This window comes from Poecilia latipinna, unplaced genomic scaffold (genome assembly GCF_001443285.1).
Source record: "Poecilia latipinna isolate Pla-1442-1.1 unplaced genomic scaffold, P_latipinna-1.0 Scaffold1177, whole genome shotgun sequence".
NCBI classification, from domain to species: domain Eukaryota; kingdom Metazoa; phylum Chordata; class Actinopteri; order Cyprinodontiformes; family Poeciliidae; genus Poecilia; species Poecilia latipinna.
The window spans coordinates 166,102-187,127 of NW_015113793.1; the positions used below are offsets into that span (position 1 = coordinate 166,102).

A 21,026-nucleotide genomic window follows, 5' to 3' on the forward strand; every position below is an offset into this window, starting at 1 on the left:
AATGTTAAAAATACTGGTATAACTTTAATACTGAAAATGTTATAATATTTTCGTAGCAGTGGGAATAATTGTTGCGTTTTGGTTTTTCTCAACATTTTTGTATAACATCTCCATTCTGAGATGTTTTGTGAAGGTTTTGTCTTGCCACCATGAATCCACACCTGCCCTGGCCCGGTAGACTTTCATCTTTATCTCTACACTTTGTTGCTGGTATTAAATGCTCATCTTGTTTGCAGCTGTACAGGCGGTTTAAGGTTCCAGGCCCTCCTAAATCGATCCGACGAGGGAAAGAGTGGAACGTGGATCTCGTTCCCAAGTTTTTTCTTGCCACTGGTGAGTTTTGTGTAGCTCATCCTATTAGTGAGCTTCTTGTTTTAGGTTTATCTCACCATCAGCTGATGTGTGTTTGCTTCAGGCCAGCTGGTAAAGATATTGGTACACACTGAGGTGACTCGTTATCTGGACTTCAAAGTTGTTGAAGGGAGTTATGTGTTCAAAGCAGGCAAAGTGCACAAAGTCCCTGCCACAGAGGAGGATGCACAGTGCTCAGGTGACATAGATCAGCATTTTTAATCCACTTCTACAGGCAGAAACGTATTTTATGATTTTACAACATTTTCAGATCTGATGGGCATGTTTGACAAGAGGAGGTTCAAGAAGATGCTGCACTTTGTCCTGAACTTTGACACGAGAAACCCTCGCACTCACCAGGACGTGGATCCTGAGAAAACGACCACGCGAGAGCTGTTCAGCCGCTTTGACCTGGGACAGGACGTCATAGAGGTCACAGGTCACGCCATAGCCTTACACTCCAGCGAGAGGTCAGTCAAGATGCGAGCTAGTGATCCCAGATGTTTCAGATGTCCTGGTCAGATGCCTCCATGTGGTTTCCTGCTCTGCAGCTACCTGGATCAGCCCTGTTTGGAAACCATCAACCGGATCAGGCGGTACTGCGAGTCTTTGTCCCGCCACAACAGCAGTCCGTACCTGTACCCGCTGTACGGCCTCGGCGAGCTACCGCAGGGTTTCGCCCGGTGAGACGCAGACAGTTTCTACTTGTTGTATTTAACCCTTTCATGCATGTGGTCACTACAGTGGACAGCTGTCTAAAAGCCATTTTCTTGTGGATTTTTATGTTATAAATGCACACAGACCACTGAAGTGGCCCTTCATGCATCATAAAATACACTATCAACTACTGGCCAACAGCTGCAAATGCAAGAAGTTATTTTAGTTAAATCCAATATGGCCGACAGACCAAAAAGAATGCCAAGCGACCCGGTCCCTCCTTCTACTATAGACGACTCTTGCAGGTAAAAAAGAAACAAAACATATTGTGACATCAGATAACCCCTAAAGAACAATACTACTGATGTGTTTTTCAAATAACAACTTTGTATTTAGAGAAAATTACAATTGATCAGCTAAATAAAAATTTTTCTTTACAAATTTTTTTCTACCTTTTTTTATGCCTTAAGAAAATTAAAAAAAAATTGGGGGGAAATCCTGACACAAAGGATCATAATTCATGCATGAAAGGGTTAAATAAAAACAAAAAAACAACTGAAATTTATCTCTGAGCAATTTCTGAAAAATAATTCAGTCTCATTCCCGTCATGCAGAACTGATAGCTTTTCTTGAACGTTCACAAATTCACAAGATGGAGCCAAAAGGCAAAGTCAGAGTCTAATTGGACTAATGAAAGTAAAACAAAATTTGAAAAAAGAACAAAGTTTGATCAAACTAAATATCACAACATTTCAGAAATAAATCACTGCCTGACTGCACAGTGCAGCTGTTAACACTGTTACCAGTCATTTGTTTGAATCTCACCGCGTCTCAATCGCAACGTTAAGGTGGCGTTTTAAGAAACATTGTTGTTAGTTTGAGCTTTCCTAAATGGGTTTTCTGGAACGTGGCATTTTCTGAAATTCTTGATTAAGATTTTAGTGTTGAATTTTCTGCTATGTTGGGGGGGGGGGGGGAGGTTTAAAAAAAGAAAATGTTTTTNGGGGGTTTTTTGAAAATTTTTGTTAAAAGTTTTGGGTTTTTTTTTTTGGTTTTTTGGGGGGGGGGGGGGAAGCTTGAAACAAGTAAAATGTTTTTATTGTAGATTTATTTCTATGAAACTTTCTCCAGATGTTTGTGTCAAACTCAAGTGAACTTGAAAGAAATCAAAACAAAGTAGGTCAGAAGTTAAATGTGTAATAAAGTTGAATGACACAAAAAAAGTACTAAGGAAACTTACTAAAATGTATTTAGTACTTCATAGAAAAGTCTTTGATGGTAATGAAGATCTATGTGAAGAAACTAGTGCCAAGCATTGGTCAGGTATTGAATTTGCTCAGCTTTCTGTTTGGGATCCTTGTGTTGCTGAGAAATCCCAGATAGTTAAATCTAATCAAACTCTAATGATGTTTCCTGTTGGTCCGGTGTTACTGGGACTAAGTGCAGCACCAGTTCATCTCCAAACATGGTTCTGCAGCATCATAGAGTTCAGTTTTGTGCTCATCTGAACAGACCATATTCTCCTAGTATTGTATTGGCTTGTTCAGATCTCAGCAGCAAACCCTAAACCAGCTTCAACAAGGTTTTTCCTCGTCTGTTTACTTATTATTTTCACAAAAAAATTATTTGCACTCATTTGAGATCTTTCTGAATTTTAATCTGTGACTCTTTGACAATTCTTCAGATTATTCTTTAGTTCCTCTGATCTTATGAGGCAGATTTGGCTGCAGCTGATTTCCTTTAGGTCACACATCCAGCACAGCTCACTTGAGCATCCAGTAGTTTAATAACATGCCTGTAACCAATGCTGTCATTAGATTTTTCAATATTAAAGTGTAAAAGTCTTTAAAGAGCCCTTTGCTTTTACCTTCCTGTGTAACATCTTGGTAACCATTTTATTGGCCAAAACAAAGAACTAACCCATTGACATTAGTTTGAAATGATGCGTCATTAAATTGTGCTTTAAGTACTTTGGTACCTTTCTTTAAATCTTGTGTTTAATACTTATTTTTTGTTCCATTTCACTTTATTACACATAATTTATGGACTGATATGTAAAGGTTTTGTTGTGTGTGTGGATTTCTTAGATATCTGGTGTGAATTTCTGCTGCAGGGTGTTATATTCCACCTGACATGTCTTTGCTGGATTAAAGTGACTTTACATTTTTCCTATCTGTGTGTGTTTATCAGACTGAGTGCAGAGTACGGAGGAACCTTCCTGCTGAACAAACCAGTGGATGAAATTGTCATGGACAACGGCAAAGTGAAAGCTGTCAAATCGGATGGGAAGGTGGAGCAGACGTTGGACCATAGGGGAAACTTTAGTTGAAATGTTCTAAATGATACAAGCTTTTCCTTTTGTTTCTCACAGGTTTTCCACTGTAAGCAGTTAATCTGTGATCCCAGCTACGTTCCTAACCGGGTCAGGAAAATGGGACGTGTCGTAAGGGTTATCTGCTTATTAAATCATCCGGTTAAAAACACCCATGAGGCCAGCTCCTGTCAGATCATCATCCCTCAGGCAGAGCTCAACAGAAAGTCAGGTAAAAAAACGATAACATTTCTCATCCCTACTGACTGTCCCTGATAAACTCTCACCACTCTGCATGAATGTTTCTGTTTCGTCCACGCAGACGTTTACATATGTGTAGTGTCCTACAGTCACAGTTTGGCCTCGGACGGGATGTACATCGCCACGGTGAGCACGACTGTAGAGACCAACAATCCAGAGAAAGAAGTGGAGCCGGCCCTGGAGCTCCTGGAACCCATCATGCAGAAGTTAGTGACATGTCTTTCTGTGCTCAGGTCTGTTTCAGTACATTATTGTAATGTTTTTCGCATGACTTTAATAATTCTAGGTTTGTCTCCGTCACCAACGTGCTGGTTCCAAATGAGGACGGACGAAAGAGTCAGGTAAAGAGAGGAGCCACCAGAGGCAGTCACAGTTTTACATACACCAGTCATCAGCATGGATGTCTAATTCATTTTGGGCTCTCAGTGACTTATGTCACATCTTGAACAACAAACAACTGAAATAAATTATGAAAAACACAAATTTGTATAATTGATTTGTATAATCGATTTGAGGTCAGGGTCATTCTACAAACTTAATATCAGCCTGTTGTTTCCATTGATGTGTGACTGGGATCGTTGTCCTGCTGGGACTCGACTGTGTCCAACCAGAAACCATCAAACTGTTGATTTCAGGTCAAGCTGAAGAACCTAGACATAGCCCAAAATATTAGCGGGGATGCATTTATTATATATTTCAACCTTTTTCATTATTTCACCAAATTTTTTAAAAAATGTAACAGAAACCATGGGAGCAAAACAAACAAAAAAAGACCCTGAAGCTCCTCCTCAGAGCTGCAATTTCCAAGGTTCTGCCTCACAGAGCTGCCCTCCCACCCAGCTCCTTCAGACTAGCCAGCAGCAATTAGCAAACACCTAGTGCAACTGAGCATCTCATTATACGGCTACTGCTCAGTGTTAAAAACATACCTATAGGGCTAATAGAGGAGTAATGTCGCTTTAACTTCCTGAAGGTGGAGTTTCAGGAGTTTTTAAAGAGACAGAGGCCCAATTTCTTTTTAGTTATATTTGACATATACAGCATTTTTATAACAACTAAAGGTAACATAGTTACTTAATTATGCTAGAAGACGGCACCATGTGCCTGTAATACTGACTCTGTAGAACGAATGGATTCAGCACTAACATTCACATGGACTCTAACCTTCATCCTATTGAATGTGTACATACAGTCTGTGTTTAAAAGCCAAGTTCATACCAGAAGTTAAATGAACTTCTGGTAAGGCAGGTCAAAGGTCAATCCAAAACCTGATTCATAGCTACAAAAGTTTGTGGTTTCTCTACAACATTCAACCAAATATTAGTGGGGATCTATGTATATATTTCAGCCTGTATGTATTCAACATCCACAATAAATCATGACTTGTGCAGCTATGTATATTTATTCTGTAAAAAGAATGGGTGAAAAAAACCCCACTAAAGGCCCAAATTTATTCAAAGATTCATGCTTATGGATGTGTGTACACTTCTGATCTGAATGCTACAAAAAATATATTTTTTACAACTGAAGAGCATCTGTTTTTTATCACTTCCCTCCCACCTCTCTCTGCTGTGTTAGATATTTGTGTCCCGGTCTTATGATGCAACAAACCACTTTGACTCAGAGTGTGAGGACATCAAGGACATGTACCGGCGGATCACCGGAGCAGAGCTCTGCTTCGGAAAACCTCGCAATCTGTCCCACAACGCCGACGACGACTGAGAGAGCCATCTCCACCTGGAACGCTTGAACAGACAAGATGGCTTCCACACACAGCCGTGAAGCAGCTCTGTAGTTATATAGTGAACTGTGACTGATATGTAAATGTTGGAAATCCCCTTTTCTCCTTTTGATTGTTATAATTGGTTCTGATTGAGAAAGCTTGCATGAAACAGTGTAATTTTTGAGCCCTCTACCTCCCCTGTGTGATTTTTGTGTGTGTTATTTTGTGTAGTTCTTATATTTATAATTTTGATACGCATATAAGGGCCATTGTAGACGGGTGGAAAATAGCAGCAGATTTTTGCCAAAAANCTCTGAAATTTTTATATTAATCTGAGAAGTTTTCTAGAAAAACAAAGAAATTTTTGAGTTTGAAGAGTCAAAAATTTGCTAGAAAAAACTCAAGAGATTTTGAGATTAATCTCAGAAATTTTTGAGGAAAAAAAACTTGGAAATTTGAGTTTCAAAAGTTGAACATTTCGACTTTAGCAAATTTTAAGATTTTTAAGATTTAAGATTTTTTTTCCTAGCTAATTTGCTACTTTTAAAACTCGGAAATGTCCAAGTTTTTTCTCTCAAAAATTTCAGATAATAATCTCAAAATTTCAGAATTTTTTTCCAAGAAAACTAACTTTTCAAACTCAAAAATTTAATTGTTTTTTTCTTTTAAAAAATTCCTGAAATTTTTGGCATAAATGTACTCCTCCTTCTACAGTGACCCTAACATGCAGTCGTACACATTTAATTGTTTATGCTTTAATAGGCAGAGATTTTGTTAAATCCCTGGAGAGAGGTGTGAATATTATTTAGAATACCAATAAAATAGTTCTTTGTGTCATTAACTGAAGCTCACTCTGAAAACACCCAGTGATGTGGGCATTTTGTCTCAGGTAAAAGTAGCTCAGCTGCAGACTGAATCTGAATGACATGGGTTTAATCGCTGAGACTGACTTTGGACATGTTGCGTCGCAGCAGCTGATTAGAGATGAATCGAACATGCAGGGGATTTGTGGATCCTCCTCTCTGCTGGGGGCTTATGAGTAAGAAGGACAAAGCCAGTGAATTATATCATATGCTGCACAGGCAACTTGTCTGCTGCAGAGCTGCTGGACGCACAGAGCAAAGAGGCTTATCCAGAAGGACAGCCGCCACAAACAAGCTCGTTTTATTTTGTAGATGCTGCTGTGCAGACTGAAATGACAAATGTTGAAATGTTTTCAGTACACAAATAATGGAAACACTGAGTATAATAAATAACTCAAACCGTGGTATTTAACAAATGTATTTATAACCAGTCTATACAACGACTTTATACAGCAGAATACAGATTTACTCAACTCAACTTGTTCATTTATGACAGAAAGTTGTATTTACTTTTAAACCACAATGTGACACTGAAAACTCGCCTCAACTTTGTTTCAACTTTTCTCAAAGTGGCTCAAAGCTTTGATAAAAATGCCTGAGACTGAGCCTGCTTCAATCTGCATTTACCCCGATGTTTGCAGAAACACAGTAGCTGGATCAGTTTGCTATTTTACTCTGAAGCCTCTTTGCAGAAGAAGGACGATCCTCCCACTTGAATGTGAACTTCATCTTTAAATGACCATTTCCACTCTCACTTTGAGTCCCCACTTTCATCCTGTTTCACTTCTAGGGCTCTGCTGTAAGAGGGAGGAATCAGACCAGCGGCCACCAGCCGCCGCTCACTGTTCAGAAAGTTGAATGTTGCACAGGCATTCGGCTGCAAAAGAGCAATGAAATTATTAAAATTTACAAATGGGCATTTTAGAAAAATATATTTTAACACATTTATTGAAGTAAAATCTTTTTTTCTATTTTAATCTATCGTAGAGAGATTGAGTGATCTTTACCGTGTCCTGCACCTCCAAAGCGATGCGTTTCCGCTTCAAGAGTGCAAGGACCGAGGGGTTAATTCGTTCGACCTTTGACCCTGTACCCAGCACAAGAATCTCTGAAGCAGCAGAGAAAAAAAAAGTAAATCATTCTAAATACTATATGCCTTAGGAAAAAAATATAAATGGACATTAACATGAAAGAAATATGCATTGGTCTTCACAAATTATGTCACATCTGCTAAAGATGCTTTACAATTGATTCCTGTACTGATATTCCAATTATGCAAAAGCAAAAAATATATACAAACACCCAGAAACAGAACATTTCCAATTGTGGAAATGCTAAAATTATTCACACCTGCAACCACTCCTTTAAAGTATTAAATGTAGAATAAAACTACTTAAATGTAGCAGAAGTGAAACATTAAACTGATGTTGTGCAACTCAGCAGGTTGTTGCTAGGTAACCACAAGTTCCTCAATGGGTTGTTGCTAGGTGACCACAGAGTGAGTTAGTTAGTTGATTCCACCAACCCTGCTAGCTGGTCATGAGAGGTTGAGGAGCTAAAACCTTCCTTTTGCCTACATTTCCCAGAATGCTGTGCAGTTCTATATCGAGGATAAATGAATATTCTATATACTGATATTAAATATTCTATTAGATGATACTGATCAGATGTCTACAGTGATGTTTATTTATTGTCCATCCTACCCATGACGAATACATTTTGTCAAATTGTATGACTCCTGCTAGAGGAACCACATCATAAACAACCAACCAAAGAAAGCTAAATTTTAGATATTTTACACTCAGTAAATCAAAACGCTTCAGGTATTTGGAAAATCTTGTTTTTCTTATGTGAAATTGTGGTTCTAAGTCGTACCTATAGGTGGTTCAAGCATGTGGAAGAGAGAGATGCTTTCCTCTGTGATGTCTTCAGAACTTCCAACCTGCAGACAGACACATTTTTTCCAACTTAGAACACACTCACCTGTAAAGAAAAACACAATAAGCCGTGTGGGGACTGTTTGGATTGTGATCTCACGTTCCACTGAAGGACGGCAGGAGGTATCACAGCGCAGGGCCCAAACACCCGGTTACCATCGATGTTGAATCCCATAGGACTGTAGCTGTGTATCAGGATCCCATTGTGGGCCTCCGTCTTCATGATGGACACGGTGGTCCGCTGGTATATCTCATCATCACTTGGCCCTAATCTGTGAGCTCGGCAGAGAAATGGGCTGCAATCAAAGACACGAGAATTGAAATTAGGGTTGTATTTTTGCCATATTCTGTTTTCTTTTAAATTCTTATATAGGCCATAGAAATACCTAAATCAAATTACATATTATTCCTGGTTGAATGTGAACACTGCAATTAAAGTAAAACCATACTTTCAGTGACGCAATGCAAGAATTGCTTAAAAAAACTGAGATGCTATGAATTAGTCTTTATACTTTCCTCCATCATGTTAATTTTTAAATAACAGAATGCGCTGCAGGTCTGACAAATGGCCCCATTCAAGAGGCAAAGAGCCAACAGCAACCCACTGACAGCCAAATGTTGTAGGCCAGTTTTTGAACAAGACATGCACAAGCGTAAATACATTTGCCAAATACTCGTATTCTTTATAATCAATTATAAGAGGCAGATTTTTTTTGTAAGCCTGTTTATTTGCTAAGCGACAGAGAAAGTTTTGTTTTGTTTAACAATTGTAAACTGTGATATTGTCATTTAAACTAGGCATAGCATAGCATTAAATCAAGGCTGAAAGTCTTAGTGAAAATAAAAGCGAATCAATACGGCAGTTACTTTAAAAACAGAACTATATAAAAAACTACAGGGACTCTTTCGTAACTGCAACCATAGCATTAAAGTGTCCTACCTTCTTAGAGAAATGAGACAATAAAGAGCGAACATATTCATCCCTAATTTGTTGTTTAAGGGTTAAATATTCAGGGATTTTAATGAAACATACCTGGAGAACACGGGTACAGATCTGGAGGAGAACAGAAGTCCCCGTGTTGATCTCTGAAGGAGGAACCTGGCGGCCATGTTTCAGCCGGTGACACGCAGGGGGACGGAATACGCTGTAACACCACATTCTCACTGAACAGTCGTGCGTCGAAAAGTCGAACAATATTTTGTCCCACGTTGGTTGAGGAGGTTTGAACTAATTTTACTCAAATCCACCGACAGAGAAGGTAACAGTTTTACAATACTTGGGCAACTGGGGCAACTAAATAATTAGTTAAAGCCAGAGGTGACCAGAGTAGCCAAAAACTGTACTCAAGTAAAGGTAAACGTAAAGTGAATATGGTCATATATCTGATTTAATATTTCAAAACTATTTCCACAGACAGACTAATATGTAAGGTTATGTCTAATTTTTTTAAAGACTATGATTAAATAACATAATCAAAAAATAAAAACATTCAAACAAAATAAATATTTTTTTAGTTAAATATTTTAGGCTGTGCTGATCACAGAAGGTTAAACTAACAGACCTAAAAATTAAGTTTTTGTAATTAAATATTAAATAGTATTTTTTTAGAATTTGCTGTTATGGCACATTCAGAGGTGTAATGTATGGTATCACCTTTAACAATGTTATTTATTTACAATGTTGAAATTTGAAATAAAGGAGCCAATCCTTACTTCTTACATTGCCTACTATAATTTTCTGTGAAATCTAATACTATTCAAAGCAAAACATACGGTTTCATTACAAAAACCTTTTATTATTTCTTTTGTTGCATTTATTTGATAAATTATCATTGACACACCATTTAGCATTAAACTTTACATCCAACATTATGCACCATGATTCAAATATTTTATATTATTTTGGGTGAATATTATTATACAGGACCAAATAAATCTATGCTTATGCTTAATATTTTTACAGTAGGTAAATTAGCTGCATCTAACTAAAAGTTAGTAACAATATATATTTTTGTAAAAGTTTAGATTTCTTTTTTTAAGTCTTAATAATCATTTCTAATAATAATAATATAGTTGTTTATGTAAATCAATTATGCAATAATTTTATAATACATTGATTATCGAGTAAAATCCAGCAAGAGCTCTGATATCGATTAAAATGCCTGGTGGGTGCGTTCAGGATGTAACAGCGCCCCTCGTGGGCATTTAGTAGTATGACAGGGGTCAGATGATCTTAGCTGCTTTGTAAATAGACATCAGCCATTCACTGTAGCCATGCCTTCATAGGCTCTTTAAATCCCTCCAGCTGAGCAGATCCTTCCACTTGGACTCTACACTTTTTCTCGGCTTTTTTTCCCCGACCCGTTTTCGGTTTGTCAAAGTATTTCTGAAACATGTACCGGTCTCTGTACGCCTTCCGATCGTCCGAGCCCAACTCGCTGCACTTCGCGGCCGGGGAGAGCTTTCTAATCCTGGAGAGGAGCAACAAACACTGGTGGCTGGGGTCCCGCTGCAGCTCAGGGGAAACCGGCTACATCCCGGCCTCTTACATCGAAAAACTGCAGGTACACCAGACTGATGAAAAAACGTTTGTTTCCACGTTTCTCTCCCTCTGTCTGAACACCGAGCTCTCAGCCTCTTGATGCGCTTGGCTATTAAAAGGTCTGAATCAATGGAATCGAGAGAGACATATTCAGTGGTGTATGCCTGCTGAATAAATCATAAATTATAGGAAATGTTGCATCATGCAGAGACTTTCCTTCATCTTTCTGCACTGCAGCTGCAGAGAGGATGGGACAGAAGTGGAGTTGAATACTGATGGGATGGCAAAAAGGAAAATCAAACAATAAAGACACGATCAGCTGCAGGAAACTGCTTTCTGCTAACTTTCTGCATGATTCATGCTGTATTTCTCTGTTTCTCCCAGTCACACCCACATGGGTACAGTGATGAGGAGTTTGCCCTTGGATGCAGACTAACTAGTCGGAGCTTGCATGCTGTTTTGGATGCATGAGCTGGCAGGAGACCCATGCCGTCCGTCTCCTAAACTTGATAAGCCTGAATCTGAGGTTTTTTGAGCACACCTGACTGTAATTATAGAGCCCTGCAATTCAGTCAGGATACAAACGCAAACCTTATTGTACTTTATAGTGGTTTTATCTGATAAAACACCACAGTGTTTTGTATGATTGTGAATTTGAGGGGAAATTATGATAATCCAAAAAGTGTGGTGTGCATTTTTATTCAACCCCTTGTAATCTACTGCTAAATAAAATTCAGTCTTGTCAGTTGCCCTGCTAAGACCAAACTTAGACTTTTTGTGGTTGAAAACTAACGTCATATTACCATGAACACACCTTTAACTGTGAAACATGGTAGTGGCAGCATCATGCTGTTGTCAAGGAGGAACCTGCTCAGAATTAAATACAGAATCTGTAACAAGAATTGAAAATGTATTTTTACATTTTACTGTCAGACTCAACCTAAGTTATTTTCCAAGGAAGAGTAAGCAAACATTTCAGTTTCTAGATTTGCAAAACTGGTAAAATTGTACTTGAGTATTTCAACATATTTTTATTCAAATTAAAGTTTAAAAAATTACTCAACAGTCAAAATTTAAAAAAAAAATGGAAAAAAGGCTATTTAATTACTGAGAAACTGATCAAAACATCAATCATTTGATTTTGTTAAGGCATGAGGAAGTTTCGATATTTTAAGGACTAAAACAAAAACAATTCATATAACATAAATACCAAATAACAAATTAGTTTCTATCAATATAAAACTAATGAAACTTTTAGAAAAGCTGCAGGTCTGTGTATGGTGATTGTTTTGGTTAAAGCAAGTTTGTTCTTCATTCAGTGAAGTGTCACAGTGGATAGAGAGTCCAGAAATTTTACTCAAGTAACAGTAGAAATACTTTGTAATAAAATTACACAAGTAATAAAACAGCTTAGTAAAAATAGTCCTAAAAGTACATTTTTTTCCCCAAAAAGTTACTCAAATGCATGTGACCAGTTACTACCAAACTCTGGCTGTGGATCCTGAACCCTGTGAGTACTGCGGGTCCACTGCGTCTAAATAAAGAGGCTGAATACAAATGCCTGCCACACATTTCAGATTTTTGTTTGCATAAATATTTTTCTTCCCTTTCATACAGACAACGCTACGTTTACCCATCAGTTGAAATCCCAATGAAGAATTTCTAAGGAATGTGTTTGTAAAAAGGCTGTTGTTGTTACATAACTGACCCAGTTTGTTTCCGCCTACAGCCACATATGTCCCCAGGCCATGTCCTGTTAAGCTTAAAATTTAATAGCTATGAATGCTGCCATACCAATGAATATTTCACCTCTTTGTTGTTGTTTGGGGGTTTTTTCTACCAGGCTCCGGAGCAAGATGAGGTTCTGCAGTCCATTGACCGAGCGATCGAAGGCATCCACAATGTGGCCTTGAAGAATGGGGGCAAATACAATCTGGAGCAGCGAGATGTTCTACAGTAAGACAGAACATAACGCAGCAATTCTGCATTATGTTCTGTCAATTAAATAGTTGTTTTGCTGTGATGCAGAAAGCTGATCCACCACAGAAAGGAGACCCTGGCTCGGCGAAGTTCCTCCTCCACTGGACACAGACTTCCTGCTTCCAACAGTGAAATATCCCTGAGCCAAACGCCTCCTCCTCCCAACGGCCTGAACCAGAACTACGGCAGACAGGGAAGCGTGCCGCTGTCAGGGAGCATGGACAGCATGCAGGCGGAGCCGGGCCTCTACCAGGTAACACGCTCTCTGCACACACAGCTGCACGGCTCAAAATGTCATTCATCTGTTTTTGGAGCTTTATTCAAAACAGGAAACTGTTTTATAATTAATTGCATTACAAGCCTGGTGGCCCGCCAGGCTTATAATACACAGGGGGAAAACCTGCATTAAAATAAGTAGCTTTCCATTGCTTTTCTTGGAAGAAATGTTACATTTTGGGTTTGTCTCACTCATTTTTAATAAAAGATCTCAGCTCTGTGCTTCAGCTAGTTTCTGGTTTGCTGGATTTAGAAAAGTTTGCATTTCAGCATCATGACCTTGTTAGATAAAATCAATAATACTAATGAAAAAATACTAATACAGGTTATATACAAATTATTTAAGGTGTATACCAAATCCAGAATACATTCACAGATCTTGTTAGGTATAATATTTTAGTTCTCAGGGTTTCCAACTGGAACTGTCACAATAACAGATTTTGCTGGACAATAAATTGTCCCAGAAATTATTGTGATAAACGATAATATTGTCAGTTTGAGACTATTTTCAATTAATATAACGGTAAAGGAATAATAATCCAGGGAAACATTCTCAAAGATCAATTAACTTTAATTTCTGATGAATATTTAGCACATTTTAAATATCCAAGATAAATGAACAAAATAAGTCTCTGTAAACAAATTTGTCCTTCAAAACAAAAAAGTACCAGACTGAAGACTTTACTGTAAAAAGGTCATTCTGATGGTTGAAGAGGCTCGTCTCCAACCTATTTAAATAAAATATGTTTTAATATTTTATGGCTGGAGTGTAGAAATAAAAGTTTATCCTAATCCACAGTTAAACCATTTCCAATTGATTATGTTTTGTCTTTATTTGAATGTATCCGTTTTAATTTAAACCTCCTTTGTTTGGTTATTTTATTTGTGTTATTTTGTTATTTGTCCTGTTATCCAGTTATTTATTTTGTAGATTAAAACCCCTTTTTGCTTTTTGTTTGTCTGTAATGTTTATTGTAGATACTCTAGTTTATGAATTTAAAAAAAGCATAGAAAGTAATTTACAGGTATGTTGAAAATGAAACGATTTTAATTTTACTCTCTTATAAAAGTCCATATGAATCATGTTTGTGTCTGTAATGAGGCATCGGGGTTCTGCTAACTCGGCCCGGTTTGTTTTCCTCTGTGCAGGTGCCGCCTCAGCCCCGGCGCGCCGCTCCGATTACTCCCCCTCCGCCTGAGAAGCAGAGAAACAACCGGCGTCCAGGTTAGGCCCTCAGTTCCTCCACCTGTTGGCTGTGAACTGCGGCGGCGGCGTGTTTTTGCTGATGCGTCCTGCGCTGCGCTCTATTCTTAGTCAGGTCAGCGCCGCTCAGCTCCTCTGTAACCGGATTCCTGTCCCTCTCTGCAGAGCCAGAGGTCCCGTCCAGGGTGTCCTCCCTTCCCGCGTCACCCGCTCCCTCCCTCACCATCAGCACCACCTCCACAGAGTCCGCCTCCCGCTCCTCCCTGGCCACCTCTGACATCAGCCTGCCCAGCGCCGCCAGCACCCCTCCTCCTCCCGTGCCGTCTCGCGTCAAGCCCCCCATCCCACCCTCGGACGTCCAGCCGTCTGACTCTCCTCCCGTGCCGGCTCCTGTGAAGAAAAGCCCGGCGCCGCAGCCTCCACAGCTCCCGCAGCTCCCGCAGTTCTCCGAGCCCGCCCACCCCAACGCCGCCCCCGCCCAGCTCTCCGTGGCGGACACGGCGGGGCCCGAATGGCCCGTGGCCCCCCCGTCTGTGGCCGGGAGCCCTCCTGGCAGCCCCTCGGCCTCCGAGCCGGTTCCCATGACGATCAGCGCCGAACTGATCGAGCTGGTGCGGAAGAACACGGGGCTGAGCTTCGAGCTGTCGCGGGTGGCTGTGGGCGTGGTGGTGGGCCACCTGCAGACCGCCCTGCCGCAGGCGGCCGCCGCTCTGGAGCGGGTTCTCCTGTCGCTGGTGGAGAGCAAGGTCAGGCTTGTTTTCACTGCGTCATGCGGATCCAGCATTCCTGAAGCCTGTTCAGAGTCTAGAGTTACAGACAGAGGCGGAGACAGACGTTTAGAGTCAGGGGGCCCAGATGAGAATGACAATTAACACACACACACATTATACACGCACACATTATACACACACACATTAAACACACACACATTATACACACACACATTAAACACACACACATTAAACACACACACATTAAACACACACACAGTGGATATGTAAAGTCTCCACAGCCCTGTCCAAGTGATGGCAAGACAAACGATTTGACCTTTAAGGTGACCTATGACCTGTTCAATTCAACTGAAAAACAAACTGAAACAATTTAAAAACCCGGTTACATAAATATGTACACCTTTAGACTAATACTTTGTTGCAGCACCCAGTGTCACATTTATTTATATAGCAGTTTTAAAAACGGGTTTAAAAACTGCACCGCAGTGCTGTGCAACAACGATAGCATCATCTGCCATCAGTGTTAAAACTATTTTAGTTTTTAGGGCTTCAGTTTTCATTTTTCAGCAGCTGCAGGTTTGATAAAAAAAGAACCTCTGATAAAAATAAACTGGTTGCAGAGGCACAAAAAGAGAAGTGAAATACCACATCCTGTGAGGTTTTATATTTAAAGCTCAACATTTACATCAGTGATCATTTTTAATTAAATTTGCTTAACTCACAAGTTGACTGGAAACACAAATCTTTATGGCAGAGGCCTAAGAATAATAACAACAGTAGTTAAATTGAATTAATCCAGATTTAATATCTCAGTGATGTCTAACAGCTGCTTATATGTCCTCTGGTGGCCAAGTGGTTTACTAAAACAAATCTGAATAAAAGAAAAAACTTGTTTATTTGAACTGCATGCATATATTTTACCTATTGCTGAATTTCTATTATTGTTTTAAGCTGCTAACTGGAGCTAATTTATCTGTCAGAACTGATGGGTTTTTGCTTCCCTTTGGGATCAATAATGTATTTTTGAACTGAACTGAACTGAACTGAACTGAACTGAACTGAACTGAACTGAACTGTCTGCAGGACTTGAGTGCAGCGCTGCCGCAGGGTCAGGTGTGTCACGACGAACAGCGTCTGGAGGTCATCTTCAGTGACCTCGCCCGTCACCGTGACGACTCCCAGCAGCGCAGCTGGGCTCTTCATGAGGACCACGCCCTCATCGCCTGCTACCTGGAGGAGCTGCTAAAGATACTGGTAACCATGACAACGACAACACAGCAACTTCATTAGAGCAAGCATCCATCCATCCATCCAGTCTTGTCTTTCTTCCTCACAGTTTCTGGTTTTTTTCCAGTTGCATATTTAAATCCTGAAATCCTCCCATAGATTCAGTGAACTTCTGTTTTCTGGTCACACACTGACTGATAAATCTGGAAATCTTTGGCCTGAATAAATATGGATTGTAAAAATCACAAACATGCAGGGACTCTGCCTGCAGGACTGGAAGTGACCTCACAAAAAGCAGCAAAGCCAGATGAACTGCCTCTGATCAGTTTGAGTCTCTGTGAGCTGAGTTTGGATTATTAGAGGACTCTTCATCCTGCAATGTGTTTCTCTAAGTTTTCTAAGTTATTCTCTGTTTCAGTGTTTCTTCATTCGGCCTGTTTGTGTTTCCAGACTGATGCAGATCCAGAAGTGTGTAAGAGGATGTGCAAGTCCAACAACTACGAGAATGTTCTGTCGCTGGTTTCATATTATCAGATGGTAATGTGTAGCTTACTGCTGTTGTTTTATAAAATAGTGTCACAGTTTCAGCATCACACGTGTTCACCAAAGATCTTCATATTGTAAATGTGTCTTGCTGAGGTGTTCAGCTTGTCTCCTGGCTGACCTTTGACTTGTGTTGCTATGTGCAGCTTGACTCTCTCTCTCTCTGCTGGGCTTCATGCAGGAGCACCGTGTATCTCTGCGGCTGCTGCTGCTCAAAGTGTTTGGAGCGATGTGCAGCCTGGACGCGGTGCTCATCTCCACCCTGCTGAACTCCATCCTGCCCATGGAACTGGCCAGAGACCTGCAGACAGACACACAGGGTGAGGAACATCACAAATATTAACGTGCATCGCCTCATATGTGGGAAGCTTTCACGTCTGTAGGTCTGTCACTGGAATACATTTTGCTGGACGATATAAATCGTCCCAGAAATGATTGTGATAAACAATAATATTGTCGTTTTGACGCCATTTTCAACTAATATGGATGAGATGGAGCTGGAAGACATTTTGAAATAAAACACAAAAATAAACAAAAACCGTACAAAACCAAAGTAAATAAATTAAATGGATTATGATGTCTGTAAATAAAATTGCCCTTCAAAATATATTAATCATCATCAGACCATTCTCAACTAATATAACAATATAATAACGTAAGTTGTCTTTTCAAAGACTAATAAACGTTTGTGCAGAAAACTACACAGGAAGTAGAAGACATTTTAAATACCCAAAATAAAACACAATAGTCAGAAACAACTAAGAGAAAGGACATAAAAACTGCACAAAACCAAAATCATAAATAAAATGCGTTATGAAGTCTTTATATGCAAAATTGGCCTTCAAAAAATATTAATCGCGAGACTGGAAATGATCAAACTCATTTTAATTTATTGTGTGGTTAATTGCTTCTTGTGACAGGTTTCCACATTTGTTTTCTAAAAGTAGATTTCTCTGACCACATTAAGGGTTTTCACTTCCACTCTGCTATATTTAAATGAATTTTTTATGGTTTTATTTGCATTTGTAGATTTGCAATAGTCAAATCTCTCTAGAACGCTCCTCTTTGTACAATAAAATAAAAAACCAGTTTAACTGATGAATGATTTATTTATTTATTTTTGGGGGTTTTGTTCACCTCTCCAGAACATTTTGCTGAAAACATGTAGAAAATTTGAACAAACAAATTGTTTGAATAATTATCAAACAAGGAATAATTGTTTGATATTATTTTTAACATGATTTTGTCCTTTTTGTTGTGCATTTGTTTTGCTTTTCCTCCAGAACACCAGAAGATGTGCTACACAGCTTTGGTATTAACTATGATATTCTCGATGGGAGAGCAGGTGCCGTATCACCACTACGGTACGACGCGTCTCTTTGTTTTGAGATGTTTTAACATGATTCTCGGTACGAGGACAAACTGAAGCTACAGGAACCTCTGTGTCTGCAGAGCATCTTAGCGCTGAATTTGTTCGTTTCCTGTTGGGTGTGGTGGAGGACGGGTTGCCCTCTGACCCCACTGAGCAGCTGCCGGACATCTTCCTGAACCTTCTGCTGGCCTTCAACCTGCACCACACGGGTCAGAGAAGATGATTCACATATTAAACAACTCCTTTACTGATCTCTGCTTTTGAGAAATGTTTTAGTTGTCCTGTTCTCTGGTCAGAAAAACCTTTTTAAACCCCATATTTCTGTCAACCAGTGCCGAGCAACAATGCAATAATGCAGGAGCTGAAGCAGAAAAACGTCAAGGCCCTGACAGAAAAGGTGCTGCTGCTTCTGAACAGAGGAGGTGAAATCCCACAGAGTAATGATTCCCACTCTTTAATGGGCTCTGATGTGTTTTTTCTAAATGAAATCTCCTGTTTTCTGCAGAGGATCCAGTGTGCATGTTCAAACACACGCCGCCTGTGCCTCACTCTGTGCTCAAGTTCCTGCAGGATGTCTTTGCTAGCAGAGAGACCGCCAACATCTTCTATCGCACCGACATGATGGTGATGATAGACATCGCCGTCCGACAGATTTCTGACCTGTCTCCCGGAGACAAGGTGAGACTCTCAGCAGCTGACGCAGCACTGAGATGCAGGCAGGAAGGTTTTGTTGGATATTTATAGTTCTGTCTGTTTGATGGAAACAGTAGAGGAAGCTGGAAAATCAGCTTTTTACTTCAGCTTTTTTGATGCTTAATTTGTGTCACATAAAACATAATTAAAAACTTTATCAACGAAAAACTAAGTGAGAAATTTCTTCAATTCAAGTATCATCAAGATTCCAATACCACAAAGAGCCACTAGAGGGAGCTGTTTTCACCCTGGTCAAAGGAGCCAAAAGACAAAAATTTTTAAAGAAGCTGCATATTTTTAATTTCAACTGTTTTATTAGTTAAAATATGAGAAAAATTAGACTTGATCAATAGGAAAAGGAAAGTGTGGAAGGTTTTCTTCACAGTTTTAATTTGTATATGCAGAAATATTAATCAGCATCTTAAGGATTCAGAGAAATGACCTGTTTGTAATAGTTGAATACGTCTTGCTGAACATAGCTCTTTTTCAATCTTTGAATATTTGAACAAAAGAGTTTTGAGTAAAAAAAAAATGTCAAAGTAATTTATATTTGGTGGTAAAATAGTTGATTTCTGAAACTCTCAAAGTCTTTAATTGAAATCTTTTTGCATGCTATATGAAGTAGCGTCGAATATATTCCATTTTATCACTTGCATGGTAACATTTGTTTTCAAATCAATTAAAAAATACTTTATTGATCCCAGTGGGAAATAAAATTGATGTTTATTAATGTGCATGTCCCTTTGAAATAAATGAATTGAACTGAATCGTTTCTTTTCCTGCTCCTGAAGCTGCGGATGGAGTACCTCTCCCTCATGCACTCCATAATGCACTCCACGGACTATCCGGAGCACCAGCACCGCCTCTCTGACCTGCAGGGGTCGCTCAAGAGGATTCTCAGGGAGGAGGAAGACCCTGGAGAGGACGAAGGGAGCGCCACGGCCAAACACATGGATAAGCTAATTGTGCAGCAGATCTTCAAGGAGTTCCCACAGATCTGCGACAACCAGAACTGACCATATCCGTGTGGTGCACATTCACACGCTGTAGTTTCGCTCCCGTCTGCTGAAGGTGGGGTTTGCTGGAAGACTGATGGTTTCTGCACCAGCTGAGGAAAAGAACAACAGGCTCTCCGGGGATGCACTGTGCATGTTTCTACATTTCACCAGTTAGTTAGTTTAAATGATAGACAATTCTTTAGCGTTTTAAAGGATGTTGAGAATATTAAAAACTCATAAAGTACAGTTAGCCAAAAGTAATTGCCAAGCAGCTCTTGAAGTGAATTTAAAAGCAATAAGAGTCTCATATGGACTAACTGTATGTGCTTTGTCAGATAAAATCTACTGCAATCACAGCTGAGTCTTATTCTAACCAAACTAACTTAAACCAAATAGCTTTCAGAGAAAATATCAAGAGACAAATCTGTAGTTTGTTTCAGTGCCAGAGAAAAAACTTTTGCGAGCTTCCCTTCGTAGAGGGACCAAACTACTGGGTGTTACGGAGAGTATTATTTTCTTAAATAGTCACTGCACTTCTACCCCTGACTTTTTGTGCCATAAAACCTCTCAATATTTACACTTAAAGCAAGTTTACTTCCTGACTTAGAAAGGCAAAGCACACTCATCTCTACAGACCTCATGGCTGCTTCTGCTCCTCTGAACTCTGCTACATCCGCCTCCTTCTGCTACATTTAGCTTTTGTATATCTTACAATAATTATTCTGTTTTCCTAAAATGCAAAGCCTTGGAAGACATAAGAAATCACCCCTCACATATTTAGATAGTGTGCTGAAAAGAGGCTGTATGTGAGGTATGATGCACTTGTTCAGTTATAATCTTGTATTCCTGCTGAAAAAAATATCATGCTTAAAGACAAATCCAAGGCATTTTTATGATCTCACTGTGGTTTTTATGTTATTTACCTTGTTTAATACGTCATTGTTGTAACTGACGTCCTTGTTTTTCATATATTGTTGTTGCTGGTTTTCCTCCAATAGAAACGCTTCTTCACTTTCTCTAAAATCCATGTCTGAGTTAGGCGTGGAGCTATAGTGGGGGCTTGGGGGGCTGCTGCCCCCCAAACCGGGCCGGATGGGGGCCCGGGCCTGGAGGTGCCAGGGAGGGAGGAATGGTTTCAAGTCATTGAAATATGTGATTATAGACAGAGAAAGTGCGCCCTCGCCTCCACTCAACAGTTTCAGTTTCACTCCACGTAAGGGGCCCGGTTATGGGTTAGGGGCCCGGTGATTGGTTAGGGGCCCGGTAATTGGCCCCACCATCCGGCCCAACGCTGACTTGTTCCGTTAGTGGTCTGAGTGTTGGTTTCTTTGACTAATGGTGTATTTGTTTACAATAC

The 21,026-nt window shown here is 39.7% G+C and overlaps 3 protein-coding genes across 5 annotated transcripts in view; 2 read left to right on the forward strand and 1 right to left on the reverse strand.

Moving 5' to 3' along the window:
* Positions 1-5,495, forward strand: part of LOC106960327 (rab GDP dissociation inhibitor beta) — an 11,868-nt gene extending 6,373 nt beyond the window's left edge. For 2 of the 3 annotated variants that reach the window (XM_015053368.1, XM_015053369.1), the window contains 5 exons: positions 3,199-3,298; positions 3,380-3,551; positions 3,642-3,786; positions 3,867-3,921; positions 5,159-5,495. In XM_015053368.1, coding sequence (XP_014908854.1) covers positions 3,199-3,298; positions 3,380-3,551; positions 3,642-3,786; positions 3,867-3,921; positions 5,159-5,302 — 616 coding nt within the window. In that variant the 3' untranslated portion in view covers positions 5,303-5,495. Of the gene's footprint in view, positions 1-134; positions 334-415; positions 551-622; positions 822-902; positions 1,035-3,198; positions 3,299-3,379; positions 3,552-3,641; positions 3,787-3,866; positions 3,922-5,158 lie in introns of those variants that run through there. The other variant, XM_015053370.1, reaches the window with a different exon arrangement.
* Positions 5,496-6,451: 956 nt separating this feature from the next.
* Positions 6,452-9,259, reverse strand: ndufaf3 (NADH:ubiquinone oxidoreductase complex assembly factor). Its single transcript, XM_015053353.1, has 5 exons — positions 9,137-9,259; positions 8,204-8,399; positions 8,042-8,108; positions 7,174-7,274; positions 6,452-7,043 (listed from the first exon to the last, which is right to left on the reverse strand). Exons 1-5 carry the CDS (start codon positions 9,211-9,213, stop codon positions 6,918-6,920), a joined length of 567 nt encoding a protein of 188 aa, XP_014908839.1. The 5' UTR covers positions 9,214-9,259; the 3' UTR covers positions 6,452-6,917.
* A 1,032-nt stretch (positions 9,260-10,291) lies between these two features.
* nckipsd (NCK interacting protein with SH3 domain) lies at positions 10,292-20,554 on the forward strand. Its single transcript, XM_015053407.1, has 13 exons — positions 10,292-10,667; positions 12,489-12,601; positions 12,674-12,878; positions 14,051-14,126; positions 14,271-14,851; positions 15,920-16,090; positions 16,514-16,600; positions 16,788-16,926; positions 17,890-17,970; positions 18,059-18,187; positions 18,311-18,400; positions 18,484-18,656; positions 19,463-20,554. Exons 1-13 carry the CDS (start codon positions 10,497-10,499, stop codon positions 19,685-19,687), a joined length of 2,241 nt encoding a protein of 746 aa, XP_014908893.1. The 5' UTR covers positions 10,292-10,496; the 3' UTR covers positions 19,688-20,554.
* The last annotated feature ends 472 nt before the right edge of the window (positions 20,555-21,026 follow it).

Excerpts from the sequence above, each read along its gene's own strand:
- nckipsd (XM_015053407.1), top strand. The coding sequence starts at position 10,497 with ATGTACCGGTCTCTGTACGCCTTCCGATCGTCCGAGCCCAACTCGCTG. Across the intron at positions 10,668-12,488 it reads CTTACATCGAAAAACTGCAG|GCTCCGGAGCAAGATGAGGT; the intron begins GTACACCAGACT and ends TTTTTCTACCAG. Across the intron at positions 16,091-16,513 it reads AGGAGCTGCTAAAGATACTG|ACTGATGCAGATCCAGAAGT; the intron begins GTAACCATGACA and ends TTGTGTTTCCAG.
- ndufaf3 (XM_015053353.1), bottom strand. The coding sequence starts at position 9,213 with ATGGCCGCCAGGTTCCTCCTTCAGAGATCAACACGGGGACTTCTGTTC. Across the intron at positions 8,109-8,203 it reads CTGCCGTCCTTCAGTGGAAC|GTTGGAAGTTCTGAAGACAT; the intron begins GTGAGATCACAA and ends GTCTGTCTGCAG. Across the intron at positions 7,275-8,041 it reads CATGCTTGAACCACCTATAG|AGATTCTTGTGCTGGGTACA; the intron begins GTACGACTTAGA and ends CTGCTGCTTCAG.